This window comes from Coturnix japonica, chromosome 2 (genome assembly GCF_054131305.1).
Source record: "Coturnix japonica strain WE chromosome 2, WE-NBRP24, whole genome shotgun sequence".
NCBI lineage: Eukaryota > Metazoa > Chordata > Aves > Galliformes > Phasianidae > Coturnix > Coturnix japonica.
This window is the reverse complement of record NC_140664.1, coordinates 134,578,566-134,605,905: the sequence shown is the minus strand read 5'-3', so window position 1 is coordinate 134,605,905 and position 27,340 is coordinate 134,578,566. Positions and strand designations below refer to the sequence as shown.

General features: G+C 39.5%; 1 protein-coding gene across 17 annotated transcripts in view; it reads left to right on the top strand.

Moving 5' to 3' along the window:
• Nucleotides 1-27,340, top strand: part of LOC107308775 (sodium channel protein type 5 subunit alpha-like) — a 196,032-nt gene that overhangs the window by 57,260 nt on the left and 111,432 nt on the right. For all 17 annotated transcript variants that reach the window (XM_085539041.1, XM_085539042.1, XM_085539040.1 and 14 more), the window contains 3 exons: nt 2,780-3,010; nt 15,090-15,153; nt 27,155-27,296. In XM_085539041.1, coding sequence (XP_085395167.1) covers nt 2,780-3,010; nt 15,090-15,153; nt 27,155-27,296 — 437 coding nt within the window. The remainder of the gene's footprint in view (nt 1-2,779; nt 3,011-15,089; nt 15,154-27,154; nt 27,297-27,340) is intronic.

The following is a 27,340-nucleotide window of genomic DNA, read 5'->3' as shown; positions in this document are numbered from 1 at the left end:
GGATTGTGCCAAGCGACTTGATGGATGCTATTTAACTTTATGGGCAAATTTTCTTTTTAAAGAGTGAGAAAATAACACAGTTAGACTGTAAGTATACAACTCCTGAAGTTATTTTCTTAAAAAGTTGCAACAAATTTCCAGAAGACAGAGTACAAGTTATTTTTAAGTGGTCATTAATTACAGCAATTGTATTAGTAAAGCATTCCTGAGCTGCTCACAAGTCTATATGCTATTTAAAAAAATAAAATAGAAAAAAAAAGTGAAGCAGAAAGCCCTCTTGTAAAGAAATTATTTGATATCTGCAAGGAATTAACTTACAAAACAAACAGCATAGGAATAGTCTTCTATTTAAAACCTCAGTAAGTAAACTGAGAAAAGTGTGTTTCATGAAATGACCTTGAAATTAACAATAACTGGGTCTGCATTTGAAAGCAGATAGTCTTTACTGGTGACTAGTGCCTTGTAGGTCTTGTTTCCCAATATTATCCCTATTTACATTAGTTCTCCCATTGTCTTAGCTAATGTGAATAAGATTAATTAGTGTACTTGAGTGGTACAAATGCAGGCCCCAAGCTGGTATTTGTATTACAAACAAATGAATGTACTGCAGGGATTTCACAGAGGGCACTGAAGCAAAAGAATTTGTGGTTTGGCCATTTTCCCTTTTTTAAAGCTCAGTTTGCGTTCAGATTTCCTGTTCCACCAGCTTCAGGGAAGAAACATCTGTGTGTTTAAAGGACAGCTGACACTGAAAGTCACAGAGAAAATGTCATAATATTGGAGTATAAAATAAATATTGCATTTATAAATTATATTCCTTTTTTCCCACCTCGTTGTTTGTTTAATAGCAGTCTCATAGCTGGGTGAGGGTGAGACACAGGAAAGCCCTTCAGAATTGCACTACAACTAAAACCTGTTTAACTTCAGACATAAAGTTTACCCAAGACTAGACTAACGGAAAAGCTATGCTTTTCATTTATGAATCAAAATTGGTCATCAAACCTAGAAATGAACACAGGAAGTTCAAAGCTAACTTTCATATAGATACCTGAACAGAACTGACCACATCTTCAAAATCTGTTTCTGTCAAGGAGTGCTGATCCCATGAATATCCAGCTTTTGAGTAGAATTTGTACTGCAATATCTTTTGCCTTGTTTTTATACAGAGGAGGGAACTTTTGAGCCTTTACCTTTTTTTTTTTTTTTTTTTTTTGTGTGTGTGTGTTGTGGCACGAACTATCTTTGAAGAAGCAAGCACAGAATTTAGAGACAGTGTTTTTCCCCACATCAGATTCAGTTCCATTTGGTTGGAAGACCATTTTATAGTCATTAATACCATTTATAGGTTAACCTAATTGCAATGCCTTATGCGGGACTGCAATATTTTAGGCTGCTAAATTTGGGATGGCTAGACCTGGGTTCCATTCTAGCAGATTATCTTCCTTTAAGGATCTATGATTTCCCATTACTTTATCTACAATTTTAAGCAAGACCAAAAATGCATTTTGCCTTCCTACACACCCTGAAGTACGTTTTTTACATTATTTTAAATTATACAGCACTAACTCAACCTTCATTACTGCCAGACTCTTGGGGTGGAATTCCAGGGAACTGAGATTTAATGTGTATGTTCATATTCAGTGAGCAATTCTACATGCTTCTGAGTATTGCCCAGGAGAATTCCTCATGTTTCCTCTTTGCATTTTCTATTTTTCTATTTAACTCACTTTCTTTTACTGCTGCCATACTAGTAACACTGATTATCAGAAGCACTGGTTACTACTTACTGAGTATTCATTAAATGTACGTAGTAAAGAAACAACAAATCTGCTACCATTGAGCAGTTGGTATTAATGTCCAACTACAGGAGGCACTCTATAGAAGGGGTTATAAAGTAGGTTTTGTTGTATTGACGTCATGCAACCAGCTCAGATAGTGCTGATATCCCTAACAAGCAAATAATACTCATTTGGAAAACAGTATAATTATTTATATCTATATGCTTACAGGATAATAATATGAATCTAGTGTTATAGGATGAAATTAGACTGAAACAGAAGACAGTATGTGTTACTAAAACCTTTGGTGATTATAATAAGATGATTTATCTCCATTAGCATATTATAAAATGATTCACTTTGCCCAGGTATTACTGGAATCTCAGGTTATTTTACAGTGTTTCCACTGGATTTACTTGGTTGTCCATATTATTTGGTTTTCTTCTAATCCCAAATTTTTGTTGTCTCAAGCAAATGAATTGAAGGGAGAGGAATTACTCATGTGAGAACAGTGAGCAGAATCTGGCACTAAAAAATGTCAAATAATCAGGCAACAAATAACATTTCCATGCTTCTTTATCTGTTTAAGTGAGGGATAAAGTTATCAATCACCCAACTGGTTAAAACTAATTAATGTTCTCAAAAGTCAGTGGGATTTAGGTTTTACAGTCTTTACTGCAGCTCCATGAATATATAAAAGACTTTTCGTACTTTCTTTAACCATGATTATTTTCTTTTCTCACTGTTCCTCCATCCAGATCTTTCAATTCATTTTTAAATGAGTATTTGTGTAAGAGCAACACCAAGACTTTTGTCCAGATGATAGCAAACCAAACTGAGTGTTCATGGTGATCACTTGTCTCCTGTTTCCGCTGTCAAATTACAAACGTGTAATAGAAACCCTTCCAATTTTTCCTTCTATACAGATTTTCATCATAAAAAGTATCTGTACATATCTTTCAGCGTCTCAATCCATAAACTATTGGCTTTTATCTCCCTAGGACTGAAGACCATTGTAGGTGCACTTATCCAGTCTGTTAAGAAACTTGCTGATGTGATGATCCTGACCGTTTTCTGCTTGAGTGTCTTTGCCCTCATAGGCCTCCAGCTCTTTATGGGCAACTTGAGACACAAGTGTGTGAGGGACTACACGCAGTTTAACTTCACCAATGGCACGTTGTACTTGGATGGCAGAACATGGAACAACTCAGAGGAATTTCTTAATGATCCAGGTAAATTCTTTATCTTGTTTATTATCAAATCAGTCAGTACTGATTGGTACAACAGATGCAGATACAGCAGATGTGGCTGTGACTACGTCTTCACTGTGTTGATGTGGTTTGGAAAGATTGGGTAGTGTTTTCTACTGTGCCTTCACAGTTCACGCTGAAAGTTTCCTAGTGCTTTCCTAATGCTGGCTGAGCACCTTGTCGCCTCGCCAACGATTTTCACAGCTTTAGGGTATATCCAAAATTTCAGCTCTGTTTGTAGGTCTCTTCTGTGTGCTGTTCCTTTAAGATCATTTATAGCTGTATAATCTTATGGCAAAACTTGAAACTTTGAATTGAAAGTCTTAAAAATCTAACAGCAAAGCTGAGCATTTATTATATTGAAAAATCCCAGGAGCATTTTTTTAAGGAAATTTCATGCTATTAGGGTCTTAACTCATTATCTGGATTGGACCATCCTACAGTATCTGGTGCTGTGATGTTTATTATCAAAAGACTTATTTTCTAGTTCAAAGCAATTTTTAATACTCTACAGTCTGCTAGACTTTGAGTTACAATGAAATAGGTTCACTGAACTCATTTATTAACATAAATTAAAACAAACAAACAAAAAGAAAGAGAAATGCTTTTCATGTGAATAAACTTCAGAATGTAAACAGGGAACCCAGCAATTAGCTGGGCTTGCTATAAAACCCTCATAAACACAAGACAATTCCCAGTGACTGCAGTGGACGTTGGCTCATATCTGATAACATTAAATGATACTCTCAAGAGAAGGAAGCAACCAGACCAGTGTGCCTTTCTGGGAGCTGGTGTTCAGTGACTTTTGGTATTTTATTTATTTTGGGAAGAATCAACACCATAGTATACTCATTAACTGAAAATTTCATTGGTGGGAAATAACATAGAGTATCTCTGCTCTTATGATGGGGACCCAACAGTCCTCATTTCTCTACCCCAGTTGTCTGCAGTGTATACCCGAGTCAGGCTCCTGATCCTTATGGATCCCTTCCAACTTGGGATATTACATTATGATTTTATGTAATGGAGCTGTGAAGATAATCCAGTTCTCTGAGAGTGGAAGAAGGGTAAATGCAACACTCGTTGTCTTTAATAAAAAAAAAGAGTTACTCTCAAGGCCTGCTGCAGCACTGCTTTAAATGGGAGGGATTCTGCATCTGCTCCAACATGCCTTAGACAAGTTTATTTGCATGGTGCTGATGTGGAGAACTTGAGGGATGCTATTTTAGTAAATCCAGCTATGGTTAATATGGTCATGAAGCTACGAGTGTTATCACTAGAGTGGATTTCCCTATTGCAAAGATTATCAACTTGTTGAGATGGTTGATTAAAGCGAATTAAGGTTTGACCATGCGGTATTAATAGTATGCAATAACACTGACAATTGATGTTTTCATGTTTTCATAATATTGGAAAATAAAGATGTAGTGCATTATGGCAAATGGCTGTCAATTACAACAGATGGACAAGAATTGTTTGAATAGTTGAAACAAAGAGTCAGTACAAAAGGCCACTGAAGAAGTAGAAGAAAAGCAGATCTATCAGGAAAATGTACTGACCTCAAAATAAGAATAATGAAGTATTTTTTGAAAAGCTGAAGAAAGTGGCTCAGCAATTAGACTAGGAAGAACAATATTAAGTAGGATTTTCATTAAATGTTGACTATTACGCTGAAGCAATTCAGAAATGGAAGGACTGGCTCACTTTGTAACTAGATGGAATAGTGTTTTATATTCCATTTTGCATAAGCATTATGGTGAAATGAAGTGACTGTTTAACAGAGTAGTACTGGCCACAATTTAATAACAGTCCAAATTTCAAGTACTTCAGGGAATTAAGCAATATATACAGTTAAATTAAAGTGTGGGCAGACCAAATTAAATAAAAAGCTGAATATATTAAGATACAGAGTGGTGTCACTGTTTATTCTGAGGATGATCTAGAGAAGAGAATTGGTCAAACTGAGATAGCAAAGTTCATTCAAAGAGAATATAGACAATTACAGAAGCTCCTTGGAGAATTCAAAACCAGTGCAGCTGAGTAACTCATTTTGGAGAAGGAATAATAGTAATAACAATAAAAACAACAATCCACCAGAAAGGAAAAAACTAAGCACTACCAGAGGTTTATAATAACACCTCTGAAATTGCAGATTCCAATGGCTATTGCGAGTGAAGGAAATGCCAGGCACCTTAGAAAAACAAGAGTCAAAAGCCTTGTGCCTGGGGATTCAATGGGAGAATTCACAGAGATTTATTTCATTCAGGTTCCCCAATGGCTAAATTCTGGAATACAGAAATGACACTGAATATTTTTGTTTTCTCTATCAAAAAGAGGACTTGTATTTTTTTTATTTTTTATTTTTTATCATTGTCACTGAAAGCTTAATTCTGTGAGAGAAACTTTGCCTGGTCACATGCCGATGGTTTCTCAGTTTATGTATGGCAGTCATGGCAGGGTGAGACATCTACTTATCTCCTTACTGTCTACTCACAGCAAAGATGCATGTCAAAAAATTGCCTTTCAGTGGGCATATTTCATGATGAAGAGGAGGACTTTCCCATTCCTTTTACTAGATAGATATCTATCTAGTAGATAGATTTAGGCTAAGAATATCTTGATGTCAAATGCTAATGCTACAGTCTGTGCAGAGTTAAAAATACAGATATAACTAATTCATCTGGGAAAATACCGGCTAATGATAAGTGATTTTATTTTTCATATCTGCATTTCTAGATTTGCTAAAGGACTACAGAGGACCAAAGAGGATTATTTGTAGATATTAATAATAAACCTGATAATATGAAGTTGTAGATGCAGCATATATGAAAATAAAATAAAGGGAAATAAAGTGCAAAATAGGATAGTTTACATCCATGGCAATGTGAAAATCATCTGATCAGTATATCAATATCAAAATTATTAAGCTACCAGTTATCTTTAGGAGGGCTAATGGTTTAGAAATGCCAGGTGACTGCAGAACTACAAGGTTAGTTCCAATACTTGTAAAGATTTCTAGGAAATTAGCTGGAAATAGCATGCTTAAAAGCCTTAGGTTGTGGTGTTAAAATTAAAGGCGTATTTTATGAAGTGAAGCTCTATGAATGTATGAGTCAGAGTGGACTGAAAGGTATATGAACTCAGAACTGTCACTGGTTTAGAGAGAGTAAAAGATGTACCAAAGGACTGAAAGTAGTTGAGTCTCCTGGCTGATGATTATAGAATTTTTAATGTAATTTATGTGTTCCATTACTAAAATGGATTATTGACTCATCAGTAAATAGTGAGTAGGAATCTGAGTTTAAATCGTGTGTGCTTTTGTAGAACAAAGTTCAGACTGAGTATTGAGCACAAATGAAATACTGAAGAAAAAACCCTTAAAAATATAGTAAAAATATTATTAAAACATTCTTAAAGCAGTAGTCTCAAAACCCCGCGTTTTCTTTTCCTTTAAACTAAATACCTTAATTGAGAGGTTCTGAATGTGCTATGTATGTTTTCTCTCTAAATTGGTGTCTTGTAAAGTGAAATAAAACACTATTGTCCATGCTGTGGACAACAATAACAATAATAGTATTGTTAAAGTTTTATTAACTTGTTGGCAGGAGGAATTACCTGCCACTTTTATAGCTTAAAAATAGACTTTTCAAGGTTGCTATTTCTTATTACAGAGTGCTTTCTGGCACTCATTTCATGACAGTGCTTTTTCTCTTTTTCTGAAGTCATACTGGAGGTCTGAGAAAAGGAAATACCTATATACAGTTTAACTCAGTGTCTATATGGTCACCTAAAATAATCATAGTTACTTTGAGTTCTTTATTAGGAAGATGTTTCTATACATTAAGTTTATGTCCTAGACTCTGCAGATCCCAAATACATCTAACCAAGCAATAAGAAAGATTTGGAGAAGAAAGTTTCTGAGGAGCCCTTTGGAGGAGCCTGTTTCATTTCTTATCTCTAACCCATAATAGACATTTTAGGGAGGTGGTCCAAGTAAACCAGCCATATTAGATACCTAAGGTAGACGAGCGTGTGAACTCTTCATAGGTAGCCTCTGTTTATAGAGCAGCTTGCTGAACGGTGATGTGCTACCCATCAGAATTATGGTCTTCTTGGCTGAAGAAGGGGTCTCAGGCTTGTGGCTCTTGCATGAGGTGTGAATGCAATCAGAGCCAGCCTGACTGCTCAGAGCTGCTGAATCAGGGCAGTTCCATCCCAGCAGTCAATATAAAATACTTCAAAAGTCTTTCCACATCCTCCTCTTTGATGTCCTAGATAAAATGGGCCAATAAAATAAGGCCAATAAAGCAAGGATGTCTAGGCATGCATATGTGAGTATGTAAAAATATAGGTGTGTGTATGTAGATGTGTGTCTACACATATATTTTTTCTAACTCTCATGCCCAGTTGTTAGCTCTGCCTGGAGAGTTGCTTCATTTTCGCTTTAAGAATCACTGAAATTGAGCTGTACAAAGAGATATTCTGAAACTGCATGAGAAGAGTATAAAAAATAATGATGTCCAAGTTACATAATAGATGCATCGTGTTTGGGAAGCGCTGAAGTGTTTTAGGTGTTGTCTGAGGTGGTAATAGAAGACAGTGAGTGTTGGATGAGTAATTATGGAGGTGGGAGAAAAGAGGGAAGCAATAAATCAGGTTGAGACTGGAAGAGGTGTTTTATTATGTATGATTGTGTGCGAATCAATGATTAAGACAAAGAACCACTCTCAGCTTTCATACGGCGCTTGTCAGGATGGAATCTACTCGCATTACTCCACCGTTAACAGTAAATGTTGTGGCTTTGTGCAGGTGCTGTGGATCTTCTGATAAATTGCTTAGTAAATGCTCAAACATTAATACAGTGATGTGTTATTAACGTGAGTATTGTACCCGTGCACTTCTATGTTTTAAGGTACATAGAAAAAGAAGGAGCCAGAAGTAGTACAAGGTTCAGAGATGCACAGGTGCTGTGCTGGTGTATCCAATACAACCTCTTCCTAACAATCCAACAACATTATTTTTTAACTTTGTGGTGAAAGGGCTTTGGAACAGTTTGTAGAAAAGAAGGATGTGTCCTCCAGATACATTTCTTTTGCTCTTGTTGATGCATTATTATTGCTCATAGAGAAATCTTCTAGAGGAAGGACCTGCCACAAAAGATGAAACCCAGCTGTCTGAGAATTTTCCTGCACCCTCAAATTGCTCATAAGCTACCAAAGAACATACCACTTGACCCAGACAGTGCTATTCAAAGGAGCACTTGAAAGAACCATTTCTGTGCCCCTTGGAGCATCTCCATGGACTTCTGCTTGCTGTGGGCTCAGCAATAGCAAGCCTTGCTAAGGTGGGAGGTAGCTCTGTCTTTTAACTCTGAGCAGCCTACGAGCGCAGAACAGCTCACACCACTGCTTTCTCTTATTGTCCTGGCTTTAAACATTAAGAAATATTTTCTCCTGATACTTTCCATCAGTGCAGAATTCACCCAACTGAGGTGGGGATGGAACATGGGAGTTGCCAGGCTCACTCAGTTTGGTTTACCTTAGGCAACATCTGTCTTTGGCTCAGAATGGCCCCCTGGAGTCTTCTGGATGACACAAGCCACTGGTTTATACATTGGCAATTTTGCTCCAATATGGCGCTGCATCCCTTTCCTCCTGCATCTCAGCGTTACATTTTTCTTTCTTCACAGCTTATTATTCCACAGAAGCACAAATCTCTAACCTGAACTGTTGCAGAGAGCTTAAAACTTAACAGGGTTATGGTTGGGTGAGATTTTCTCTTTTGCTTTACTTCACATTCTGAGGACACAGTATCTGCCTTTGCCTTTCTCCACCTATTTTCTTAGTGGTGTAGGCCTCTGTAGTGTTCCTCATTCAGTCCTGGCCTTGGACTTGACTTACCTGGAAAATACTGTGCCGTCAGTAGATTTTCTCACCTCTCTGCTCACCCTCTCTTTCATTTGTACTTGTACTAAAGCAGTGCAGGCATAGCCCTCTTAGCCTTCAGAGACACAATGATTTTTCATCTCAAACTTTTGTTTCCCAGTCAGTTTTTGATCCAATTCATCTGGTTTCTTTATCACAATGCAAGCAAGAGTGTTTTCTTCTGTATATATGTGTGTGTGTGTGTGTGTGTGTGTGTTTGGCATCTGTCTGTAATCACAAATGCATTCAACCCTTGTAGCATCTTTTGATCTGAATTCCTTTATGTGATATATACACGCACATATATATATCTATAAAACACAACAAAACGGCCCTCTACAAAACTTTCAGAGCCCGCACTTCAGCATTTTGCTGCCTATTCATGTGAAGCACTTGTCTAAACAAGTGGCACTAAATATGCTTTTAGTTATACACTGCACAGCCTTCAGCTCCAGGCGTATGGGTCTGTGACTGACCAGACATGGGCATGAAAGGAGGGGATCTGAAGATTACTGAAAGCCAGCACCCTGTGTTTATTGCTTGGTGTTGTCTCCTGCATCACTTGGCTCAAAATGCTTAAGGGGTTGATGTGGTCTCCATGCCATGCTGTGGCAACCTTGATGGAGTATCTGTTAGACTCTTTTCCCATAATGTCCTCACAATTAACTTCTCCTGTTTCTTTAGAGGAAGTTCTTCACTGAGAGGGGTGGTGATGCGCTGGAACAGGTTGCCCAAGGAGGTTATGGATGCCCCATCCCTGGAGACATTCAAGGCCTGGCTGGATGTGGCTCTGGGCAGCCTGGTCTGGTGGCTGGCAACCCTGCACATAGCAGGGGGTTGAAACTGGATGATCATTGTGGTCCTTTTCAACCCAGGCCACTCTGTGATTCTATGAAAGTGGCAGGAGTCCCTTCCAACCAATTCCATGATTCTAAAACTCAGCAGGGGCACTGACAACAGCACATGCCAGGGAAGAGAGGAAGAGAACCAGATCCCCTGTCAGGGGTGAGCAACAGGAGAGTACTTCATTATTATAATTATTTACAACCCCTTTTAGCAGGGAAGAACTAACTGGCAGTGCCATTTATTCCCAAGCATTCTTCCCTAATAATACCCTTAATACAGCCTGTTCCATCGCTTTTGTGAGAGGCACATTTTTCATCTTCAAACTCAATTTCATTTATTAGAGATTTCACTGTGAGTGACACAGTGTGCACACAGCAAGTGCAGCAAGGATTCATTTTAATTATTATATATTACCAGGAGGTACGGTGTGTTTGTGCCGGTGGGCAAAAGGGTGAGGAAGGGGTGTTATCTATTTCGTTTCTGTGTCACACATCACAACTGTAAGGTGACGGGGCTTTCTGAACTGCATTTTAAATTTGGATCTGTCTATTTGTTGGCTGTCAGTACTCCATGCCAGCCGTAGCACAGAGGGAAATTCTCCAACCAGCGTGCACCCGTATGGCTGCAATAAATAGTCCAAGATAACAGACACCTCTCTAAAGTTTTTGTTAGAAAGTCAGCCAGAGGACTCTACTCTGGGCAGTGACTAATGATATTTGAACACTGCTCTTTACACAAGTGTGATAATATATATATATATATAATTACACTTGTGTAAAGAGCAGCTTTTAAATATCATTCTATATATATATATTCAATTTCTGATGACTTAGTGGTAAGACAAATCAAAACATCATTTCAGTTGGGCCATCGAATAAGGAACTCAATGTGGATTTAAGAACCGTGTTTTCTAAGCTGAACTTATTTTTTTCTCAGCTGGAAAATTTTTTCATCCTTTTAGACAGAAAGGAGTAGAGATTTCTACCCTGCAGCTTTCTGCTCAGTGGTGCGATATAGGTATGGAGCATAATTTTAATTAGAATTAATTATTATCTTGTTGAGGAAGTTAACAGAAAATGTGCCTCTTTTTTTTTTTTTTTTTTTTTTTTTTCCTGACAATGGGAACCAGTGTGAATATTTACCCTGTTAGAATATTAGACCCTTCCTGTTGTGGAAGGATGCAATGTGGAAACGTGAAAAACTGATAGCTTTGAGAAAGTGTAGAATAAAACAGTAGAAAAGATGAGATGATAGACATTTGAGAACTTTGGAAGGAAGACACTGGAAGCCTAGAGAATTTTGTCTACTCGCTATTTATAATCAATTTACAAATCTTCCTAATTCTGTTGTGAGTCTATGCTCTAAGGAAACATAGATGGGTATAGTTGGGACCAAGAGCTTTGAGGATGCTGGAGAAATTATATTGCTCTAGGTAGGTACAAGTGTAGCAGATTCATAGCAGGGCTGAATTCACAGGCAGTGTTTCTTTGGTTGCATTTATGATTAGGTCCCTTTGCTTGTGATGGAGAAGAGCAGACCTTCCTCACTGCACAGTCAGAGTGCAACCATTAGCAGCCCATAATAATAATGTAACTGTGCTGTGTGCTATTTGTTACCTATTTTTTATCTATTTTTTATTGATCCTTTCCTCAAAACAGTTAGGAAATAGAATCTTACAATCATAGAATGGCCTGAGTTGCAAAGCACCTCAAAGATCATCTAGGTCCAGCCCCCGTGCTATGTGCAGGGTTGCCAACCACCAGACCAGGCTGCCCAGAGCCACATCCAGCCTGGCCTTGAATGTCTCCAGGGATGGGGCATCCACAGCCTCCTTGGGCAACCTGTTCCAGTGCGTCACCACCCTCTGAGTGAAAACAGACTAGAGGAGTGTTTACTCTTTGGTGTAACGAGTGTATTAATGTTAGATTATGGCAATGCCAAGAGAGATGATCCTTATCATGGAGGTAAACTCCTACTACCTTTCTTCCAACTGGCACAATCACTCATTGCAGTGAGGTGATGAGCTTCCTTCCCCCAGTACACAGCCAGGGATGTGAGCCTGGGCCAGATTCATGGAGCTTGGCTCACTCTGGCTGAAGCAGTGGCCTATATCGTGTTCTTTGTACGCAGACAAAACTCTCAGAAGGTATTAAGCTGCTTCAAGAGCACTCACTTTTGTAAGTTTGATTTATTGAGCTCAGCACTTCTAAAATACAATCCAGTAAAGACAACACTAGGGCAAGGGTTTATATTGCACCTATTTATTGGCAGCGGAACCAACCTACCACGAGTAATGCTGCATCAGGTGCAATGGGGATATGGCATCTTAGTATGTTTTTATGAGGCTTAGACTTGATACAAATGTACATATGTTTTAGAGAAGACAGCATCTGGTTGTTAGAAAACATGTTTCTGTTGAATTTCTGACTTACAAACAGTGACAGAAAATGTTTTCTATTATTTAAAAATAGATGTTTGTCTGGCAACGGTAGAATAAATAATGTGTGGCCAAGCAGAAACGAATACACAGGGAATGTTTTCTGATCATTGACTTTATTATTTTGATAATCAAGTAGGTTGGGTAGTTATTTTACTCTGAAAATTCCTGTAGGAAAGTTACAAAAAGACTTCACATACACCATAACTAACACCAAACCTTTAGTAAGTTGGGAGGAAAAAGATAAAATACAGTTGATTTTTCACAAAAGAAAAGAAAACAGCACTTTGGATCTAGATTATTTGCATATAAACATGTGTGGAAAAAAATGACGTGTTTTGTCTTGATTTTACTTAAGACATTATAAAAAATATACAGTACGGTCAGTTTTGTTTCTCTATTTTGTTTCTATTGACACATAGAAGTTTTTCAGTATAAAAGCTGACAAAGTGTAACAAAAATCGATGAGAATCTTCCAAGACATTGACAAAGTCTTGTTCTCATAAAGTGTTTATCTGTTGGGGCAGTCTACATTTCATAGATAAGCTCCTACTGCAAATGAAAAAGGAGCTTTATATTCTTTGTTCATGTTAGAGTTAAGTGATAGAAAGCTTAGGCCGTAGGCTAATATGATACCAAAGTGGTTTGTTCTTAAGAGCAAGAGAAATGACTGCTTCCTCCTTAAAGAGCTCTGATTGCCTGGCATGTTTGGTCGAAATCCAAACCAACTTGCTTTGAATGACAAATTGATTGTTGTGTGCATTTTTGATAATACAGCAATTTGTCTCCTCAGGCATAATGCTCTAATCCCCCCTTCATTTATCAGTAGGGAATCAGTAATTCAGCTCTTCTTCAGGCTGAAGTTTGGCACACAGAGGTAGTGCTCCACTGTGCAGTTGCAGATCCTGTGGCGAAGTTCCCCCTCCCAGCAGCGTCTGCATAACAATTCCCCAGCATGCATTGCCTAGCACTCACTGCATTGCTGATTTTAGGAGTGTAAATGTTTGTCAACAACAGACAACAGGATTTTGTACCTTCTTGAGATTTTAAATGCCTTGTTTGTGTACACAACCTCACATTCCTCCTTATTTCTGTGCTCTGACGCTGTTTGTATCTTCTGGTTCAGATGAGCAGGAGGTGTTCATAGAATCATTAAGGTTAGAAGAGGCCACTAAGATCACCAAGTCCAACCCCAGCCATTCCCCCCATGCCCACAGACCACGTAGCAATACCATTTGTTAGCAAGGTGCAGAACTTCTGTTGTTACGGTTACGGTTGTACCATGTTTCCCCTGAATCACAGAGTGTTTGTGCCCCAAATCAGATACCATCTGTCCTTAGAAAAGCAGAATTGTTCCAGAAGCAGAAGTGCAGAGTGAAGCAATGTGTAAGACTCCACTTTCTTCCCCCTTTTCTGGTGGTTTTTCACAGGTGCTTGGGCATATTGAACTCAGTGGTGTTGCTGGCAGTCAAGATATTTCTGTAGAAAAGCGAAACATACAGTGAAGTAGGAGAGCATGTGGTCTGAGTAGGGGGTATGCGCTAGTGACTTCTGAACACCATCACGTGCCCTCACAAACCTCAAAGCTCGTGGACAGTAATTCCTTCTTGGCATGCAGCAGGGAAGGGCTTTTCCACTGCTCAAAGCTTACTGAGAAAGCCACAGCACATCTGTTCAGCGGCATTCTCTGCATAGCCTGCCTGGATAAGCTGTCGCTCTTGATTTTTATAGCATTTCACAACAGGGTGTTAGCCTAGAATCGAGAACCTCTCCAGACTAACACCTGCAGAGCTCCTCAACTCACAAACACTTGTTGTGTAGGGCTGACACTATGACTTAAGTAAAAAGAGGATCTGTATTCTCTGCTGAAACAAAGAACACTGATACATCTACCCTCCATCAACTGTTGTCTTCTATTTTGCATTTATAATGCTTCTATATCAATATTTTTATTCATTCCTCCATGTTGTCACTTGGGTTCAAGAGGTATTCCTTAGGACATCTCTTCAAAACCCATTTCTGGTTATTGTTTTGAAGAGTTGACTTCCTGTTCTGTTTCTCTGAATTTTAGACTGCTTTGCTGGCTGGAGATAGAAGATGGAGTATATACACAAAGGCTCAAAGGCTCTTGTTAGCCTGGGGATGCTGATTTCCTTAAGCCTCATTGATAGTCAACCAGGGAATGATCCAGAGCATTTAAATTTAGCGTGCTCCTCTGAGTCTCCCTTGAGAAGTGTCTGTCTCTCTCCATTGACATTACAGATGACTGTGCTGATAAATATTTGTCTTTATGAATACTTCCTTGTTTGTTTGATCTTTAACGACATGCATGTTTCCCATTTTCTTTAGCTTTGTACTGCACATTTTCTCTGCTGAGTAGAATTCACCAGATCGGGGGAATGGGCTGTTTTGCTTGTATTACTGGATCTTGACTTGGTTGCATTTTTAATCTTAATCTTCAGTTAATAAATATCTTGTCAGCGTCAAGTCCAAAGGGACAAAATTCTGGATTGCTTTCATTGGGTGCTGCTATCCTGACTTCAATAACATTGCTCTCAACTATAGCAGCCAGGGACACTGCTAGATGGGTGATGTTTCCTTCATACAGTGCCCACAGCCCTACTGCCACCCTATTGCACTGATCAGGTTGGAATATAAACAGCGGGTGTTTAAAAAGCTTTGAAAAAACATCTTCATTTTTACATTTCCTGAAATTAGCAAAACAAATAAAACCACACCTTTCTATCTCTTTTACCATCCTGAATGAATACATTGGTTGATGAATAACATTTGTGAGTGCTGTCATTCCCAGAGTGTAACCAGTTAAAAAGCTGTTTCTTTAATTCTCTTGCAGTAAACTACTTCATAAAGAATGGTACCGAAGATGTGTTACTGTGTGGCAATAGCACTGATGCTGGGTAAGTGATTTAAAAATATCTTCACTTCTGGGTTTTTTTTTTAATGTTGTTGTTACATTTCTTTCAGTTCTGTCCACTTTTCACCAGCATGATATTTCAAGCTCTTTGTGTCAGTAGTTATAGGAGAGAGGATAATGACAATATTGCGCATAGTAATACAATTTTCTGAACTGCGGGGAGGAGAAGTTTGTGTGTGTCCCTTATTTAGGTCTGAAATCGTTACAGGCCTTATTACAGTTCTTTTTCAATGTATTTGAATTCTTCCATTAAAAGAAAGTAAAAATAAAAATGTAAAAATTAAGTAACATTGGCTGAATGGGGAGTATTCAAAGGGAATGAATGAGAAATGAATGGAAACAGAAAAACTAGGGGGATTTTGAGTGACGATGAATTCTTTTTGGCAGAGGATGATAAACAAATCCAAAAATGCTAGATTCAAAAATAGAATGCTTTGGAGGTGGGAAGATACTCAGTTTTAATGTGTGATCTACACTTGTATGTGATATGTTTACAGTCTGCGTGTGTTTCATTTTCTTACAGTATATGCAGCAAGATCAGTTCCTATGGGATACTGATACTAATTTATTCTGCACTAAGGGCTTTGTCCATACCCCTACCACCTGTGAATGCTGACTTTTCATTCTACATCCCATCCTTGGGGTCTAAGCACTTTGGGTGTGTTATTTTATGTGAAAGGTTCTTTTGAAGGGAATAGAAGAAGAGATTATAAGCCATGCAAAGACTGTAGAATGTTCCAAGTTGTGGGTCAAAGGATAGAGACCTTAGCATGGTGGGATGGACGAGATTTTGATCTAAACATGATAGATATTTGATATTTGAACCAAGGAGGTAGATGACCCAGGTCAGGTGAGGGGAGGAGAAGATCTAATTTTGTAGGAGGATGTTTCGAGTTAGTAGAACTAAGTGTTCTACTGATGAAAATTAGGATTTATATAATAAAGAACATGATGTAAAAAGAGGTGTATGTGTATAGTGAGACAGTGTGAAGATGAAAAGATATAATCTAAACTCGCTTGTGGTCAGGAGGGTGAAAAGAGCCATAGGGTCTTGGAGAGAGAGTCTTTACTTTCTGCTGCTACTATTACATCTGTATTTACAAAAAACAAAGGTTACAAAAAACAAAGGTTAAGATGAAGTGTCAGCCTTCCCTCTGCATGTCTTGTGTGTCTGATCTGCATTGCCACTATAATTTAGACAGTAAACTCCTTGGGCAGAGCGCCATGCTTTCCTCTTCGTTCCAAGGAAGGTTTAATGTCAGCATTCATTAATTACGTATTTTGTTGATTGTAATACACTGCATGTATCCAGGTTCAGTCTGGCTCCAAGACTGCTAGGATAATTCCCAGGGATCTCAGAATTTGACAGTCTGTCTGCACTGTTGGATTGGCTTAGGACTGCCTTTCCTAAGCAATAGGTAGTACCACTGAGCAAGGAATACTCAGCACAGCAGCAACATTTTGCACATCATGAAATATTACACATTATTCTCACCATTGACCTGATCTGTGGATGTGACAGCTTGAATAGTTTTGAAAGGGTTGATTAGATTATAGGTAGTTTGTGAGGAATAGCTTAGGGCCTACAGCCCTGGAATCGTCCAAACGGTGGGAAGTTAAACACTGATCCAATACCTATGTAATAGCTCTATATTTATAGGCTGTATGGATTTGGGAATTTTATTCTAGAAAGGTATATTGGCAAAATCACCTACTCTAGAGAGTCAGTAAATTGCAGTGTGTCAGCAAAAAGATTGTGATTGGAGCAAGCTCCCATGGAGACACTGTGACCACAAGAGACACAGCCTGAAACTGCCAGGAGAGAACTTCTAGCTCCTATGTAATAAGAGGAAAATGCCACCCTTAGAGTCCTAGTGCTTGTTTCTTTGAATATATCAAAGCAATTGTTATTTGTGCTGTTAATGAGTAACCCACTCTCACTTTATGCATGAGCTTTCTTCATCCCTTGTTCTTCCAGTGAAGTATTTAGTACCATTAGGTGTGGTTTGATTTTAAACGCCTAATAATGGGAATAAATACTCCAGATAAGTTCAGGACTAGTAGATGTTGTCTCACCTTTTGTACCACAGATTTCCCATCAGTCATCCACTCCTATTATTTAAAGACATAGGGATGATTAGGCATGATCCTACTGCCTCAGGGGACTTGCAAAGTCATCCCACCTGTTAGGTAAAAAGACTATCATTTAAAGGCTGGCAGGCTAACAAAGTAGGACTTTCACTTTATCCATCAGTGGTTAAAGCCAAGAGCAAATGAGTTCAGTAACAAAAGATCAGGGGAAGGAAAATGAAGAGTGAGTCGATGCATCAGGTCATAGTCCTCCCACCTACTAGCAATGAAATTAAGGGGGGAAGGACAGTAGGCAAAGCCGTGTTTGAATGTTCACAGCATTTTTGGAGCTTGCTTCTGCCCTTGCTCTGAAAGAGCTTGAAATTATTAGCCTCTGTGTTACACTGGACCCAGAAGAAATGCTGGGTATGGTGGTATCATGTGTGCACTCCTGGAGGGATATGTTGTTACACTGAGGCATATCTGTGTTGTGGCTGGGATATTAAATCTCACGATAATTGACAGAACCATTTTAGTGCATTTTTAAAAGCATGCTAATGACACTTCGAGGTTTGGCTGCTTGCTGTTATTATAGAAGAGTAAAAAAATAAAAATAAATAAAAATCTAAATTTGGCAATTATTTGGCAGTGAGTCTCCGATGGTCTGATGTAAGAGTGTTTAGTGATGGTGATTGCAACCTGAGCTGTAGCAGCAGGCCAAAATCAGCAGGGAAATGATCATCAGTGGATGCTGTATCACAGACAACCTAATTATCTCAAAGGTGGGGGCTTTATTACATTACTAGGAGGGACTGTTTTCTGAACAAGCACCCAAACTGCCAATAAAGCAGGAGGTAATGGATCTAGCTAATATTGATTCTGGTTCAGAAGGGATTTGAATAGATGGATGTCACTCAGCAGCAGCAAACGTGTCTCCAGTACATTAGCTGGCAGATGGAAGAAAAAGCATTTGTTTATTTTTTTACATACACTCAAGCAACTTTGAGGAGCTACATTAAAAATGACATTGCAGAGATGTGGTAGGAGTGTGGGGGAGAGGACATGTTTCTTGTTGGGTCAGGGACCAATCTGTCTGTGGGTGAGGGAGTTCCCATGTGATGCCTCTGAAACTTGATCCAGGAAGCCTGAAAATTGATTTTTCTTCATTGAATCAAGTGGAAAAATTGTGGTGTTTTTGTTTTGTTTATCCATGTGCTTTTATTTATTTATTTATTTATTTATTTCCCCAAGATGTGCTGCTAGAATATATTGAATTTTTAAGAGAAACAGAGAAGTCAATGGAAACAAGAATTAATGCTTGGAGTCGAGAGAAAATGATTGTGATTGAGGATGTTCTTTGGCTCAAAGTGAACAGTAGTGATGCGTACTTGGTGTTTAACAACAAGCACATTCAGAGCACTGCGTTAATGGAAAAATCCTCTGCTCTGAGATGTGTGTCACAGATTGGTCAGTCACTAGGAGCATCGCTAGCAGCAAGGCTCTTTTAATAATAAAAAAAGAGAGTGTAGGGTACTTGCAGAATTATTTATGTTTTTTGATGTGTTTCGGGTTAGATTTAGTTGTTCTTTTAGATGTGGCTGCACTGGGATTTATTCGAGTTAGTTCTCTGCAATTTCAGCTCCTTTGAATTGATTTGGTTAAAGTAAATGGAGAAAGCTCTACCACTCTGATTTTCAAAGGGATTACAAATTCCTCTATAAATCTGCCTTTCAGTTTAATTCCCACACTAGTATCTCATCTATCTTTGAAACCTTGTTCTAAGCCCTGAGGAGGTCCAGTAAAGATCTGGTACAGTGATCAAACACAAAAGATTTCTGCTGGGATCGGAACATGAAAGCTGCTCTAACCTTTGTGAGATCTGTTACCAGTAAGTGGACTATGATTTGCAAGGGCTGCAGGTGGCCAGGTTTCCTCCCTGGAGCAACAGATACCACACGTGGTCAGTGCAAGCACTCACAGCCTTTAGGAGGCACCTACGTCATCTTAAAAGTGTAGTCAAATGTAAAAGTGAGGTCAGATGTACCACATATCCATAACTGAGCACAGTGATAGTGCCAATGGCAAAACTCATGGTTGGACCAAAGCTTTAGAGTATGCTCAAGGACCCACTTGGCACACTTTGTGCTTGGCCCCAGGTGATGGCACGTGGTTAGAGCTGGGCGAAATGGCCAGGAAGACTCTTGAGAACACTACTAGCTTGAGGAAATGCACTCCTGATCCCATGTTCAGCCCCAGGGTTGGCATTCTGCTTGAGCACATCAACAGCATTTCTACCAAGCATCTCCTGCTGTGATTACTTTACCAAATCTCCCAGGGATGAGCTACGGGGAGCATTATATGGCATGCTACACCAATCCTGCCTTGTGCCACTCATGCAATTACAGCATGTTCCTTCTCAGTGACTATTAACCATTTGTTTTAATGAGATTTGCAGTACCATGGAGCCCTGTGCTTCCCCACAGGGCAAGGACTTACAGGGTGCCTCAGCTTGGGATTATCAGTCCATGAAAAAGGAACATAGATTTCAGATCCAAAGCAGTTCCACTTTTGTGCTGTTGTCATTTCACAGGGACATTTCTCCAGCTTAGACTGCTGTTCTGCCTGCCTACAGGTTTGGACAAGCAATAGGAAAAGCAGGGAGATTTGTCCATTAGAGGAATGAGAAATGGACAATATGCAATATGCAAAGTCAATGAGCAGACAAAGAGAAACTCATCTTTGTTCTTTTTACTTCCGCCCACCCCCACACACACTTGAAGTACTATTTGCAGCTGTTAGTTTTGTTGGTTTTTCTTTTAGATAAGTGTGCATGTTTTAAGTCGATCGTGTCCCCTCAAGGTCAGACTGCTTTTTTTGCTGTTGTTGTTGTTCCCTTTCACATGATATGTCCTGTATATTCAGCTCATGGGCAGGAACAGTCTGCAAGATCATGCTGACAAAGAAAGCACATTTGCATCATGTCTGTACCAATATTACCAAAAAGAGTAGTAAACAGGAAGGAAAAGCAGCCAGTACAGCTACTTCAGGATGTAACAAGAAAGCACCTTTGGCAACCGCATCCTAGTAACTGTTGCTATAGAAACTTTAGCTACCTTTATCCTCTCTATGACCTTGATTTTTCTTAACAGGATGCATTAAAATAATGTGCAGAGCAGGGCAAAATTCTACATGGTTTGGTAAGTTTTGCTGTCACTGAGCTGACTGCATGTTAGGGATGTAGGCAGCACCATGTAGTGTGATTCTCAAAGTTTTTAAGCAAGTCCTAGATGCTTCTGAAGCATCACTGCAATAAAACTTTGTTTCCTTTTGTGTTGTGGCATTTTACTAAGGTAATTAATGCCAGTGCATAAAGTTGTATTAGATGCCTGTTTTTATATTCGGCATGAATACTGCATGTAACACTGTTATGGTAGGTTCTCCACGCCAACATGCTGTCAGCATACCCATTACAGCATGTACGGTGGTGCAATGCTTTGATCTCTCCAAGCTGTAATAACATTCCTTTGCCTTTATGCATCCTCCATAGGATGATTTAAAGCCCCTTGCAGAGTCTTATCACAACCCTGAAGGGTGGAGAAGAAATACACACCATACCAAGGAGCACGGCTGCTATCTGATGCTTTCTTTGCTTCCCCCAGCTCTAACTTGTCTTGCACAAACCAGTGCTGCAGTTCTTGCTCAGCCTTGGAAGGCACAGAGCCTGGAACGACATACGTGTCTTCCAGAATAACACGTCCACCAGCCTGATCTCCCATAGCTCTCAGCCCCCCAATACAAGCAAACATACCCAACAACACAATGCCAGCTGTGCTGGAAATTGAGGAACTGCAGCAGAGAATAATGCACCCAGTTGGTTCTTTTATTCTGCAGCTGGCAATGAGGTCTGCTGCACTCAGAGTTGCCTGAATTTAAGTAAACCTGTGTTATTATTATTGCTATTATTATAACCATTTGCTCTCTTAAGATCTGAAGGTTTCAGGTTCAGGCTGTGTTTTGTTCATTGCTGAAAAAATGCAGTGAGAAAATCTCACTTATCAGAGTGGGTTTGCATTTTAGAGTCACAAACCATTAATGGGTTGGGGTGAAGATGATGCTCAGGTGCCTTCACTGTATGTACCCCTGGGTAGAGACAAGAATGGGGAAGGTGGTCACAAACAGCTGTTTGTGGGTGACCTGTGAATAGCATACTTTGTCAGGTAGGGTGCAGTCTGGCCACGTGTGTTTGTTTGCTGCATGAATGGATCCATCCCAGTGAACGGGCTTTGGTGTGTGCCCAATGGGACCAGTGTTCTTGTAATGCTCAGCCAGTTCAGTCCAATTGGGTGTAGATGGCTGAAAAGACTGGAAATTTTGCTGTACTGAGGAAAGGATATAGTTTCCAAATGTGACTTCTTCCAGTGCTTCCAAGGTGGGAATATTTTATGAAGACCGAAGTACATTGTTTAGACTGCCAAAGCTAATAGCCTAATTACACCTCAGTTTAGTAAAGCAGTATTAATGAACTTATTACAAACCTTCAGGTTGTGCAGCATATTTTCCATGAATTTAACTAGATTCTGATGTGGATCACGTAGACTTTTCCATTTCCTCTTTATTGGTTACAGTCATGTCAGAATGAGGATGGCTCCCTGACTTGAGTATAATGAATAGCAGTAAGCAAGAATGTCACCTGAAGGATGCTGCAGGGGATGTGGAGGATAATTATATGTATTATACAACCTTAAGGGCAAAAGTAGCAGCCCCCCACTCCTAGGGATCAGTTGTGAATCTGTGAGATCAGATCTCTGTTTAAACAGCAGCAGTAGGGATTAAATCCAAATCCTCTCAGTTCTTAAGGATGGGTATTATTACCTCTTAGTCAAAGCTGTAATAAGCTCATCAACCACATGAGAGCAGAAGACCAACTGTGGGCTACCATCTTCATTAAGTAGTTGTCTGTCATTGTGTTTATGATGATTAATTATTGCCCTCCATTTTGATTGATGGGTTAGGCAGAAGATCCAGTGTCTGACCACCTGATAGATTGAGAATAAATGATAGTTTGCTTTCCCTTTTGTAACATAATGTCTAAAAAACCCACCTTGGAGCAGAGGGAACGTTCTCTTTGGTTGAAACCCCATCATGATGACCAGGTACTACGCTGGCATTAGACACGTGTCCAAGACATCAGCTGTAAACCTTCCTGCTTGTTTTCTACATTCTTAGGTGTAAGTTGTGACCAAAGCAGGGACACCTAGGGGCCATTAACATCATATATTTCCTATTTATTTGTTTTTATGGCTTTATTTATTCCTTTTTGGTGTATGTCTGTGGAATGCACATTGCTGCTTCTTTTATAAACAATTAAGTGTGGCAAACCATAGTGAGCTTTTGCAACCTACTCCAGATAAAGGGGCAGACCTGACTTTGCTGCTGACATGCTTGACTTGAGCAGCAGGTTGTTGCTAACTCCTGGCAACACACGGACAACACTCCATGTATCTGCAGGGTCTGAATGTTACAACCCAGCACATGGTTGTTTTACAAATCTTTTATTGCAAACCTTATTGGCCACTGCGGTCTGAATCAGCAGGTTCCTTGGCTTGCTGAGATTAAACTCTTGAGCCAGAACATTTTGTAATTATGCCCCTCAGCTACAACTATCTGGCACTCCCAATCTGTGTTATTTAAAACAAAGCTGTTTCTTTTATTCTTTAATTTCCTGTGCCACTGCCAGCTTACAGTGGTGATTACAGGCTGATGGATGGGTAGGTAGACTGATGCTTTTAACTTTTCTGAATCAATGACACTAATTTTACTGTGATTAACTGAACAGTATCCTAAGAGGCTCCTGTGCAGGATGTTGTATTTAGGTATTTTGTTGTTGCTGCCCATCCTTGTGAATCAGAGGAGAGTGCAATCCTCTGTAATGCTTCCCCGAAGTAAAAAAAAAGCTAAAGTGATTGAAAATAAATAAATAAATAAATCTGGAGGGGAAGACTTTATTACACATCTAAGACACTTCAGCAAAATCTTGAGACTCCTTACTAAAATCCTCAGAGGAAATGGTGTCGGTTGCAGAATAATACTCTCATGTGAAAGCCTTCCACATAAGGTTCTGTTGAGTGTTTTTCTGGGAAGCAGCATTTCCTTTTCTTCTCAGAGTTTTTCAGAGCACCTACAACCCATGGGCTATCACTTCTGTAGGCTACAAAAGAGGGTGAGGAAGTGTAAGGAGCTGAAATGTAAGAGATTTTTGTCTTGAGCATCTAGTCTCTGTTAAGAGGGATGTGAGCTAATGTTAATAGCATTCTTTGAGCTGGAGTTCATGTTTTCTGTGCTGAAGGTAGCTCATCATACACATAGCCATATAGTTCAACATACTCACTGCCCCTCACTGTGCATTTTCAGCAGTGATGAACAAGAGCCTGCATGCCATGCTTATAAAAATCTGCACCAATGGAGGTGACACACAATTTCACAGCTGCTATGATGACACAGTTGCTAGGACAATGTTACTTATACAGTCCAGCTTTCACTGGCCCAGACAGATGGAAGTCAGAAGGCACAAAAGACAAATTATACAGTGAGCGCAGCAAGACAGTCCAGCCAAGACTAGCAGTACACTCCACAGTCTTCTAATTGGTCTGGGGCCTGGAGTCATCATGTTGCCAGAGAACGATTGTCTTCTTCTCTGGTCTGACTTTGGAAATTGGAGCCTTCAGCTTAGTCAGCATAATCAATCATGGTCAGAGTTGATGATTTCCAGGAAAGCCAGAAGGATCGCCCCTTTTCCATCCCAAAAGACAGTGCACGTCACTTTACACCCTGAGGGCTGCATCTTGAACTTTACCTTCAATGGGAAATTCTCATGTCACCACTCCATGAAGTGCCATTTTGACTGTCTCATAGTGATGACATCACATCACCAATAATGATTGCTATCCAGGAAACCATCACCTTCAGCTTCATATTGGTTCAGAAGGTTCTGACAAACTTGCATATTGTTCTCTTTCTGTTGTGTTAGTATTCATGGGACCCACTTACTGCAAACTTTGCAATATTCCAACATTGCCATCATCATTTCCAACTCATTGAGGCTGATATTCGGCTTGATATACAGTGCCCTGGTCATAATCCATTGATACACATGGATGAGCTGATTGAGATGCTCCTGATGTGATAACTGTGCTTTGCTGTCTGGAACTTGGCCAGTGTTGCCACTGCTGAGGTGCACCACCCAGGAATATTGGTGGGAAGGCTCAACCTCTACTGCCATACCAATATCCACCTTTGATATCATGGGACATCATCATAAAATAGAAGGCATTTCTATCAGGAAAGTCCTTGTATGAGAGTACAGTGTATGCCCGCTACAAAACCACACTAATCTTTTCACTCTAGCCATCTATTGCTACGTGGAAATTACTTTTGAGATACATAAAAGTAAAAGCAAGCATGGAAAAATGGTAACAGTGTTATAAACAACAAATATTAGTATGAGGAGCTGTTGCTCACATTCATAGTCAGAAGAATTGCATCTCCACTTCTTAGGTTTTTCAAGCAGTTTGCAACAAATAGCCTTCTCTTTCTTCAAAATGAAGTTTTCCCAGTAAGAAACACTGGCAGTAAACCTAAGAGCTGCATTCAGATGTTTTGGCCATTAGTAGTAATATTAAAATAAGAACAGTGAAAGCAGATCATTGGATCTTCTTAAGATCGGCCTTTCCTGCAGGACTAAGGAAAGAGACACCCAAAGTCAGGCTAAAGAGAGCTCTGAACACCTGATGAAGCCGTAGGCATCTCTGTTCATTGCAGGGAGTTGGATCAGATGGCCTTTAAGGATCCCTTCCAACTCAAACAATTCTGTGATTTTATGAAAGTTTGTCCACCTCTGTAAATAATAACTCGGTTTCCAGGCAAGCACAGCATGTCAACAAATTTATTTTCTTTGCAAAGGGAAAGAGCCTTAACAAGAATTTTCATGTCCTGCCTGGGCAAGATGTCTTAGTGCATGCAAGCAGATAGGGTTTTCTTCTCTGGAACCCAGAGGATCTATTTCTCAGAGCTCTTGAACGGTGTCAGCAGCATGTCACAGGCACTGTAGGCTGTCTGTAGCAGCAGATCTGAGGCAGAAATCTCATGTCTCTGTGGCAAAGTGACAGCAGATGCTGCCTCTGGGAGAGAGGAAGTTTAGTGAAAATGTTGCCTCGATAAAGGACATGGTTATACAAGAGAAATTCAGTGTGTCTTTGCATATTTTTGGGGAGGGAGGGAAGCCCAAATTTCTGCATTTTCTTCTTTTCTAAGAAGTGTTACTTCATTGAATTTTTATTCAAATGTGGCTCTGATCAGGAAACAATAGGGAGTAGGAAAACTCTAGAACTCTCTGCATTTCTAGGCAGGGAGAAATTGAGATGCATTTTCCTTTTTCTTTCTCTGTGAGATGCAGTTACTATGGTCTAAATTCTCAGCTGATCAAAACTAAGCTGGCTCTACCTGAGACGACGGAATCACTTAATATATTAACTTGTGTATTACACTTAATTCACTAAGCATCAACTGTTCTTTTCTGTTTTTTTATTGCTTTTTCTGAAGATCACTGCAAATGTGGCTTTGCAGACATTTTGCAGCGCTTCAACACTCCTTTTTTTCAGTGTTCAAAGCAGACTTATTTGAAAATTTATGCTTGACTAATGATATTAAATTAAGCTTCTTAAAATGTTCTTGAATGTGTAATGTTGGTGGCTGACACCATAGATTTGTATAACTTCAGGACCTGTAGCAATGTATTTTCAGCTCAACATGCAGTGCTGGGTTCCTGCCATGCAGTGCAGAGATTTGACTTATATCAATATCAAACTTACACATCCGTAAATTAATCCTTGATTTTCCTGCTGATGCACAGCCTGCTTTCTCATGAATCTTTTTTTGTCTTTATGTGTGTGTGTGTCATTTGAAACTGACTGTTCATTATTTGTGTTATTGCTTCGCTTTGTGCTGTGTGGCAATATTAGGAAGTTTGGGAAGTGGCTTCTGGTGTGAAGGTGTGTGGAGTCTTTTGACTAAGTGTTTCTTGCCTCAGTGCTGGAATAGGACGCTCAGTGATCAGGGATCTCTGCCACCTTGTGCTATTTAATTTGATGAGGTGCAGTTTGGTACATAGTGCCACTGCTGGCTCTAAAGCAGAGAGCATTCTTTTTCAGTTCTGACATCAGGAGCTAGAAAATCACTTGTAAAGAGTCTTAAAGTTTAATGAGAGCTGATGTAAGTCATGATATCTGCTTGCCATTTAATACATGGATCTGCAATATTTTCCTGGTCAAAACAGACAAAAAAAAAAAGTCATGAACCCATACTAAACTAGTGTTGGAATGAAGGGTTGGGTTTCTTAGACTGAAGATTTAGTCCTTGCAGGGGGTGAGTGTGAGGTCAGGTAAGCAATCAGGAAGGAGCTCAGATGGCAGATGCTGATGTTCTCCAGCCAGTGTCAGACTACACAACCAGAAAAGCAGGTTCACCATCAGAGTGTTACACAGAACTGTAACAGGAGACACCAAGTTTATGATTTTTAATTAGTAGTAAGTGGTAGGAGAAATTACATTTGAGTACCAAAATCCTGCTTAGTTAGACACCTCATTTCTCTCTATTCCAAATAGTAGAATGCCAGGCAATCATTTTAGCTCTAGCTGTGATTATCATTTCCCAGATTGCCCTTTCAGAGGAAAAATAAGATTGCAAAGATCTTTGGTACTGTGAAGTTAGAATATATGATTGTGTTTTCACTCAGTAGAATTTACCTTGGAGCATCTGTGCATTTAAGCAAGAACATTCAATATCGTCCCTTGAAATCTATTTTTCCATGCTGAAGCCAACTATGTCACATTTCATGTATTGTCTCTCCTGTTTTGCAGCACCTGCCCTGAGGGATACATATGTCTGAAGGCTGGGGAAAATCCTGACCACGGTTACACAAGCTTTGATACTTTTGGCTGGGCCTTTCTCTCTCTCTTCCGTCTTATGACTCAAGATTATTGGGAGCGCCTCTACCAACAGGTAGGAGTGTGTTCTATTACTTTTTGAAATATGTAATAAGCACA